The sequence below is a fragment of the Pelmatolapia mariae genome, linkage group LG16_19, assembly GCF_036321145.2.
Source record: "Pelmatolapia mariae isolate MD_Pm_ZW linkage group LG16_19, Pm_UMD_F_2, whole genome shotgun sequence".
Classification (NCBI taxonomy): domain Eukaryota; kingdom Metazoa; phylum Chordata; class Actinopteri; order Cichliformes; family Cichlidae; genus Pelmatolapia; species Pelmatolapia mariae.
Window position 1 is genome coordinate 190,001 of NC_086241.1, and position 9,786 is coordinate 199,786.

The 9,786-nt window shown below is 47.9% G+C and overlaps 1 protein-coding gene across 1 annotated transcript in view; it reads left to right on the plus strand.

Annotated features, from left to right (window-relative positions):
* LOC135932127 (trichohyalin-like) overlaps positions 1-8,984 on the plus strand; it is a 12,481-nt gene extending 3,497 nt beyond the window's left edge. The window contains exons 3-4 of the mRNA XM_065469444.1: positions 8,310-8,405; positions 8,488-8,984. Coding sequence (XP_065325516.1) covers positions 8,310-8,405; positions 8,488-8,984 — 593 coding nt within the window. The remainder of the gene's footprint in view (positions 1-8,309; positions 8,406-8,487) is intronic.
* The last annotated feature ends 802 nt before the right edge of the window (positions 8,985-9,786 follow it).

Sequence of the window (9,786 nt, forward strand, 5' to 3'; positions counted from 1 at the left end):
ACAGGAGAAAGTGAAGCTGTGTGACATGCTGCTGAGCGGCCTGACCTTTGACCTCTGTCTGCAGAGGTGAAGGCTGGTGTCAGGAGGCTGGGGCGGCTCTGTGGGGCTTTCCTCTGCAGCTCAGCTATAAACACTGTGTGTGTGTGTGTGTGTGTGTGTGTGTGTGTGTGTGTGTGTGTGTGTGTGTGTGTGTGTGAAATGAATCAGCAGCTCTGTGAATGGAGTCGAAGATGCAGCCATGAACAGCAGAAAACAGGTCGAATGATGTTTAATCTTCAGGTCCGTGTCAAGCTGCCGCCGAGGAGCAGCAGCTGAAGGCTCATTTTAAAAGATAAATAATGTTTAAGTGAAGAGTCAGCCAATCGACATGTATACAGTGAAAGCAGCTGATGTAACAGTGTTGCACGCGGTGCAGCTTCGTAGCTTACCAAAGTCGTACTAAAACATTTTTTGACAGATTTTTGAGTGCTGTGTACCACATAAAATCTCATCTTTTTGGTCGTAGTCAAAAATCTATCCATCAGCTTCAACGTGTTCAGAGCTCTGCTGCTCGTATTATCACCAGGACCCCTTCTATGCACCACATCACCCCTGCTCTGCAGCAGCTTCACTGGCTTCCGGTTAAATACCGCATCAATTTCAAGATACTTTTGTACACATTCAAGGCTATCCATCATCTCTCGCCTTCATGCCTCTCTGACCTGGTTCAGATCACCATCCCTTCCCCCCGGTTAGCCACCGTGGGGCGCAGGGCTTTCTGCTGCTCTGCCCCCCGTCTTTGGAACTCCCTTCCTCCTGAGATAAGAAACATCACTTCCCTCCCTCTTTTTAAGTCCAGACTGAAAACTCACCTGTTCACATGAGTCTATTCCACAGAAACTTTTCCATCCTGCTACTTTAATTTATTTAATTTATTTGCTCAACGTTTTATCCTTATTATTTTCTAAATTGTTATGTTTGTTGTTGTTGTTAGTGCTTGTGTACAGTGTCCTTGAGTATTTTGAAAGGCGCTTTCTTAAATAAAATGTATTATTTTTTATTAAGGTCAGTAAGCACAACCAGAATTCATACATAAGGCGCACTGGATTATAAGGTGCACTGTCGATTTTTGAGAAAATTAAAGGATTTTAAGCCTTATGGTGCAGAAAATATAGCAGTTCTGTTTTCTTATTCTCCTCTTTTAGTCTCTGTGTCTTGTGTGCTTTGTTCTGTGTCTGTCGTGCATTTCCTGTTTTATTTTGATAGTCCCTGTCCTGTGTGTGGTGTGTCTGGTTTTGCTTCCCCTCGTCTCGTTAGGTCTGATTTGTCCCAGCTGTGTTCCCACCTGTTCCCCATCGTCTTGTTGTCCTGCTTGTGTATTAAGTCCTCTGTTTCTGTCTGTTAGTCGTTGTGTCGTACTCTCACTGTGATGTTTTCTTCTCCGTGCTTATGGTAACGCTCTACTTCTCTGTTCCTGGTTTTGTTTTCTAGTTTGAGCTTTGTGCTTTGAGTTTCTAGTTTGACTTTTCTTGTATTTCATGTTTGAGTTTTTCCAGCAAATAAAGCTGCGCTGTGAGTTTAATTTTTCTGTCTGAGAGTCGTGCATTTGGGTCCTGCCTGCCACACAGCACGCACCATGACAGCTGAAGTCTCAGTAGAAGCTTTTGGAGAAAGATAATTTATGTGATGAAAGGTGAAGGTGTAGACGAGCCAGTCAGCTGATGCTGAAACACTAGAAGAAGAATGAACGTGTCAGCTGAGGATGACGTGTTGATGCTGAAGTTTTGCAGAGCGAAATGAGAGCTGAGACGTCAGCTGATGTGACAAATTTATCACCATAAGTGGGCGTGTTAGACACAAAGGCAGCTGCTGATTGATGCATTAAATGATGGAGTGATGGACTGCTGAGTGCCATAGCTGGTCTGGAGGCCTGTGCTCTCCTCTCCTTGTTTGGCCCAGTAACGCTGCCTCATGTGATCCCTGTCAGAGGGCTGCTGGGAGTTGTAGTTTGTATGGAGAAGAAGCTCCCGTGTGGACAGATGGTTTATGTGGTTTGGGTCTGTTAGCGCTCTGAGGGAGATAACGGTGTCGTGCAGGGTGTCATTTCTGCGAGATAAGCGGCGCGTGAGTGAGGCCGGATGTGCTGCTGTCGTGTTCGGTGAGGAGGACGAGGAGGAGGTGCTTCACGTTCATTTATCTTTTCCTGCAGGAGGAGGCAGACGGTTGTGAGGAGCAGTTTTCAGTAGTTTCATGTTTCCTCTGGACTCCTAATTTGGACGTGAAGGTTGAAGCGTGACTCTGGAGAAAGCTAAAAACAACCTTTTATCGTGTTGGCCCTGTCCTTTAACAGCAGCTTTACGTCGGGGGGCGGCTCGTAAATCCAAAATGTACAAAATAAAAGCCTATTAGTGGAGTGAAACATTTTGATCTATCAGATTGCAATACAAACAATGTCAACACCCAAACACATCTGTTGGAGCTTATCTGCTTCCACTGCACTTAATACGCTTCTAATGCCGCCGCCGCGCCGCCCCGCGGTCCACTTCCACTGCGAGCACTATTTATACCTCCACATGCCGCAGAGTGCTCCCACTCAGAGCGGATTTCATGCTTTAAGCTGCTCTACGTGAGCTCACCTCTGCATCCACAGACCTGCTCTCTGATACATTTCATCTATTTGTCCGAGTGGATAAAGAATCGTGTTTATCTGCGTCCACACATCCGCACGCCTGCAGCGCCCGCTCCGCCCCCACACCACACAAATATTCATCTCTTTAATTAATTAGTGAGCCTGCCAAGAAGCTGTGTGTCCAAACAGGAGGAGGAGGAGGGGATGTTTCATCATCATCATCATCATCATCATCATCATCATGTTGGCCCGTGGGGCTGAAACTGAACTGATACCTGAACACAGTCTGTTGGCCGCAGCTTAAACACTCAGAGGATTTTCATTTCAGGCTGTAAGAGGCTTTCATTTTTATACTAATGCCCGACTTAAAAGGTAAAAAAAACAATCTGCTGCCTCCATTCACCTGATGATGTCATCAAGAGACAAAACAAACGGGGCATGATGGGAAAATCTGATTATGTGAGGGAGAAAGATGCTGCTGACCCCGGTCAGCATTTAACACTGAAATTAACATGCGGAGGCAAGATGCTAGTGTCTACATACATTTATTCATATGATCAGAAATATGTGAGGACGTAGACTTCTTCTTCATTTCTTTCAGGTATTATAATGTGTTGTTGTCATGGTGAGGGCAAGTCTGTGGCTTAGCCTGTCTATTTCTTATTGAGTCTTTTCCCAGGTTTTGAAACCCTCCCTAGGACGCAGCTCCCGCTACATTTCAGTACAGATGGCCTCTCTCTTAAAGCACTGATTGACTCCACTGTGAAGCAGAACTTAACTCGATGAGCAATAAGTAAGGCAGCTGAGAATAATCACTCCCATGTCTGTAACAGCTCCCAATGGGAGCCGTTCCCCAACTCTCCGTGAACTGTGGTACTCTCGACCGTCGATCAGTAATCATGACAATTTTGTATATTAATGATCATAAACTGAGCTCCCAGCCCAGTGTTCATTCAGTGGTGCTAGTTTCAGTTATTGTGCAAATGTGCTGTTTATAAGGTTGGAAACCTGCAGTCAGCTGAGACTGAAGAAACGTTTCTCGGTCCAGATGAACAGGATCAACTTTTGGGGGAATGACTGTTAATGTCTAAACGGAGAAAATATGCGGACACTGTGTGAGCAAATCCTACATTATTAACATGCAAGTAATAGCCAGCTGTCCACAAACCTTTGACAAAGAAGCATATTTCTATTCACATGCCTCAGAGCCCCTCCCCCACATCGCCTGTACTTATATGTGACATCATAATACTTCTCTTCTACTCTTTCTTATCTTCACTTCTGCTCTTCATAAAGAGTCCTCACTGTTTGTGTTTATTTTCAATATTTGTTTCACGCAGTTAAAAACAACAACAACATGTATTTCATGCTTCATGACTCCGCTGAGGTTTTCCAACCTTACTGCCATCCAGGAAAAAGGCAGTTCTTGTTGTTTTTGCACTGAGCAGATACAAGGTTTCCACTCAGAGACAAACACATCCTGAAAATGAAATGTGTAAATAAACATGAAACGTGTCTGTGGGGGTTTCCACTCTGTTCCCCCAATGAAACACCTTCTTTTCTTCTGCTGTTTCTCCTTCTTTCTGCGTCAGTTCAGCCACAAACGGTGAAATTAAAGCGAGGGCTTTCAGACAGACGCGCTGCATCAAAATCAGATTAGGAAATTGGGGCAACGTTCCCCCCGGAGAGTCTGACGTTCAGCTAGAAAAGACATCTGACACCACGAGAAACAAACACAGTGAGCGCGGAGCCTCGTTTACTATCTGTTGTTAGGATTCAGCAAAACACCTGGAAACACCTGGAAAAGATACCTGACACCACAGGAACCAAAGACAGCAGCCTGCACAGACTCCTCTGTTCCTTTTTGTTGTTAGGGTTCAATAAAAATACAGTGCAGATGTTTCAGAGGGCCAACACCTGACTGACGTTATGCCAGATGTGCTGAGTGCTCTCGTTGAGCGTGTGAACTCACCTGCAAACACCTGGAAGCAGCTGAATCAAACATAGGAACTACACCGTTCTTTCATAAAACCTGGAAACAGCTGCTGAGCAGAAAAAGTCCTGCTCAAACACAGATCTGAGATCAGCCTCTCTGCCTCTTTCATCTCAGCTCCGTTAATTCCCTCTTCCCTTGCTCTCGGAAATGAATATGCATCCAGCTGAACATACCGAGACACATCAAATTTTAATCACCTCGCAGTATTTGCATTTGATTCCAGGAGAGCAGAAGAAGAAGAAGAGGAGGAGGAGGAGGAGTGTAGATTTATTCCCAGCGAGCGGCGACTCACTCTTTGATGATCAGGACAATTAGGACGGATCAAAGTGGAGGTTCGACGAGGCCTGCAGCTCATTTACATAATGAAATTAACTCCAGATGAGAAGAATCACTAATAGGAACAACTGATGGTGCATTATTCATCGGCAGGAGGAAGAAGAGCTATTTATGCTGCTAATGTCGCCATTACAAACCTTGTTTTCAATTAACAGCGTGTTAATTAACGCCTGCCTTACATTCATCTGTTAGTTCAGGCTTCCCGTTTGTTGTCTCAATGCTGTTTGTTTCTGATGACATCACTTCCAGGCCTGGCGGAGGATGTCATGACCGCGTGTGATGAAGAAAGTCCACAGTGACGATTCAATGAGAGAACTCGTGTTCACGTGTGAAACAGTCAAAATGTTTGAGAGCACTGCTTGAACAAACTTTTCAATTCAACTGTATTTATATGGAAGTGTAGCCCAGATGAAAAAAACATATTTACACCAATGATAGAGAAGTATTTATTCTCTTTATTTTAACTGTCCACATCAACAAAGTGTCATATTTCCTATGACCATTGAGTGCACCTCTCAGTTCACCCCACGTGAGGACACCTAGTTCAGCGACCAATCAGAGCCTACGCAGGCCGCATTGACCCTGTGAGGCAGGAAGTGAGGTGAAGGCGCTTGGTTCTCCCGGGTTTTCTCATCTCAGCAACAGGAGTGGAGGCATCTGCTACTTAAACTGAGAAATGCAGGGATGAAAGAGAGGAAAAACTCAGAATTGAGAGGAAGGAAAGCCAGCATACTTACCTGCTGGAAGTCTGGAGTCGAGTGGCTGGATGATGGAGAGAAGCAACGTCGGTAAGACGAGTGTTATTCTGAAGAAAAAACTTGTAGAGACTTACCGTCGTGATCACGCTAATGCTAGCTCGGTCTCTCACAGGTTAACCTCTCACCTTTCATCCGGAGAGCTGCTGCAATGTCCGAGGGCCAGGCCGAGATTCCGGTCGTGATCGATGGCGAGCCAACCACTTTAAGGACAATTCACCCTGAAGAAGATACACACCCACACACTCATACATACGTTCCAATTACACTCACAAGGACCTTTGAAGTTGCTGTTGTCAACATAACTTGAATTCTTAAAGGGCCCCAACGAGCACTTTATTTTGTTTAAGTGTGCCCACTATTTATTTTTCTTTCATACTTTTTTTTTCCCTTTACAAATTGGACACTATTTTTTTACACTTTGTAACAATACAAGAGTGGCTACTCAAAAGTTAAAACTGCCTCCGAGTCATTATTGCTGCTCAATACTTTGGCTCCGTATGAATTTGGTGTCTTCTGATTCTGGCCAGGGTCTTATTACGAGCCCAAGTAGTTATTGTGCTGAAATTCACCTTTACATCTCTAAAGTTGGTTACAGAAGCAGCTCGCAGCCGCAGACAGAGCCAAACATCTGATGGAAATCTGCTTCAAACACAGATTTCAGGACTCAGACAGCTGAAGGCGTGTCCAGAGTTGCAGTGACGCTGAGTCCAGGCAGAAGGCTCACCGCTGCAGACCGTGTGGCCTTATTTAAAGGACAGCATCTTTAAACTGTGTCTGAAAGCCTGGAAGCTCAGCAGAGTCATCAGCTCATACTCAAAGCTACATCTGCCCCCAACCACAAGCTGAACACCCGGCCAAAACACTCCTCCTGCTGAGCCGCAATATTCGGACCTGAACAAATGTCCGAACAGTCTCACTCATCGATTCTCATTGGCTCTGCTCTTATTCACATGAGCTGCTGTGGGTCACATGTGTGCATGTCGGAGGTGTTTCCCTCTTATTACACACACTCTGTAGTGTGTGTGTGTGTGTGTGTGTGTGTGTGTGTGTGTGTGTGTGTGTGTGTGTGTGTGTGTGTGTGTGTGTGTGTGTGTGTGAGTGATAATGCCAATAAGTGGTGGAAGTGGCTGGAAAGCAATGTACTACACTGAACCTCAGCCAGATGACTTTGAGGAAAAGTTTAACTTTTCTGCAGAATGAAAGGAAAACCTTAGAGGATATCCAAGGGTTACGCTCCCCCAAAGGGGAAGTGGATGGTAATTCTGAAGCCATCATCCGTGCAGTAGGTGAGTTAATGGTCAGAACAAACAAACAGCCTGAGAGCCACCCATATAGACGTCTAAGGACATTTTCCGGGGTCAGTCCCATCCCAGCTGGGGAAGAAGCCTTAGATATCTGGTTGGAGCAAGCGACACTTCTAGTAGATGAAGATGAGTGCTCCGATAAAGAAAAACGAGCTCTACCTGTCATTCAGAGCCCTTCATCAACAGCCTGGTGAGCGCCTGTCTGAGTTTCTGCGAAGATTAAAGAGGTCTGTTGTTAAAGTAGTACAGGGAGGTGGCTTACCTGTTAGTGCTGCTAACAAAGCTCGGTTAGAGCAGTTAGTTAAAGGATCCACTTCGGAGCTTATGTTGCTTCAGTTGAAAATAAAGGAGCAAATGATAGTCCTCCCTCATTCCTGAACTTGTTAAGAGAGGTGATGGAAGAGGAAGGCCGCCAAGCAGCCAAACAAAGCCAGACCACATCAAGTGTCACCAAAGGGTTCGCACAGTTCAGGTGGAAAAGGAGAAAGAGTCTGAATCGGTCACTCAGAGTGAACTGCAAGGTCAGATTCAAGAGTTGAGAGCACAGTTAGAGGAAAGAAATCACTCAGGAATTCAACCATGGTCTGCTTGTGCTTTCAAACGCCCAACAGAAAAGCAAAAACAGAAAAGTGAATCGCAGAGTGAAATACGGTCACTCAGAAAGCAAGTGAAAGCACTAGAAAATAAAATGAGTGTGATGGTGGTGAAGTTTACCACCGACCCCCCACAAGAGCACTCAACACAGTCTCGCAGACACAGAGCAGCTTCTTGCCCCGAGCCTGCTTCTTTTAAAGCATCATCTTCTAGAGCAGGTTTCTCAAACTCACGGCCCGCGGGCCATTTGCGGCCCACGTCACCTCTACTTGTGTCAGGAGTGTCGTGTGTGGAGGCGAGGAAGTGACCCAAACGCAGGACTCGTGGATAGTGAAGAACTGAAGATGGTTTATTATGAAGCGTGGATGAACAGGGCAGGAACGAAGGACTGACTGGCTGAAAGACTGGATGGCTGACTGACTGACTGACTGAACTGAACATACATACGGAGAGACGACCTCAACATCAACATTAATGACACGACAGTGAACGAGTAGAAATAGAGGACTTAAATACACAGACTGATGAGGATGATAATGAGAGACCGGTGAGTACACAGCTGAACATAATCTGGCTAATGACACGGGACGAGCTGACACAGGAAAAGCATGAAGTGAGAACATGGAAGTGGCTAAATAAACTGAACATGAACAAAACTGAAAGCACTGGGTCAACGACCCAGGAACCCTGACAGTACCCCCCCCCCTTCAAAGGCCGGCACCCGACGGCCAAAAGAAAGAAAAACCAGAACAGGGAGGGCGGAGGGGGCCCAGGACGGAGGGACGAAGTCCAAAACAAAGACAGTTCAGGTGGGTGGCCACGTGGCCGGTGGCCGAGACGAAACAGTTCTGGTGGGCGGCCACGAGGAAGACGGCGGCGGCCACTGAGCAGGTCCGGTGGGCGGCCGCGAGGAAGACGGCGGCGACAACGTCCAGAACGTGGCTTGGGCGACGGCGTGGCAGCCGCAGGACCGGGTGAGGCTAACGCAGAGGCAGAAGCTGAAGCCGGCGAAGCAGAAGCTGAAGCCGAGGCTGGACCAGGCGAAGCAGAAGATGAAGCCGGCGAGGCTAACGCAGAGGCAGAAGCTGAAGCCGGCGAAGCAGAAGCTGAAGCCGAGGCTGGACCAGGCGACAGCATGGGAGCCGGCGGTGACGGAGCAACAGCTGCAGAGTCAGCAGGCGTGGAAGCCTCTGGCTGGAGACAGGCAGGGCCAGCGGGCGCGGAAGCCCCTGGCTGAGGAGCGGCCGGGCCAGCGGGCGCGGAAACCCCTGGCTGAGGAGCGGCCGGGCCAGCGGGCGCGGAAACCCCTGGCTGAGGAGCAGGAGAGCTCACAGCTGGCTCTGGATGCTGTGGCTGCAGGTCCGGGAACAGAACAGGATGGTGGATGAGTGACTGGGCCAGAGAAGGCTGGGCGACAGAAGGCTGGGCGACAGACTGAACTGACTGGACGACAGACTGGACAGGCTGGAGGACGGGCGACTGGGGAACAGGAAAAGACTGGAGAGGACGAGACTGGAGGACAGTAGACTGAGCTATAGAGGACTGGAGGACAGGAGGAGACTGAACTACAGACTGGACTGGAGGCGACTGGACCACAGACTGGACCGGAAGCGACTGGACCACAGACTGGACTGGAGCAGACTGGAGTGGATGCTGAACAGCCGGCGAGTGAACTGACTGGAGTGGAAGCTGAACAGCAGGCGAGTGAACTGACTGGAGTGGAAACTGAACAGCAGGCGAGTGAACTGACTGGAGTGGAAGCTGAACAGCAGGCGTGCGAACTGACTGGAGTGGAAGCTGAATAGCAGGCGTGTGAACTGACTGGAGTGGAAGCTGAACAGCAGGCGTGCGAACTGACTGGAGTGGAAGCTGAACAGCAGGCGTGCGAACTGACTGGAGTGGAAACTGAACAGCAGGCGAGTGAACTGACTGGAGTGGAAGCTGAACAGCAGGCGTGCGAACTGACTGGAGTGGAAGCTGAACAGCAGGCGTGCGAACTGACTGGACTGAGGAAGCCAAGGGATGAACAGAGGTTGGCGAGGCTAATGGCTGAGCTAATGACTGGGTTACTGAAGGGGACAAAACTGCAGCCTGGGCTAATAAAGCTGGTGCCTGAGCAGGGGACACCTCAGCTAGCCTAACCAGTGATAGAGCGAGGGCGTGAAAAGCTGGATCAGGAGGTGGATGAAG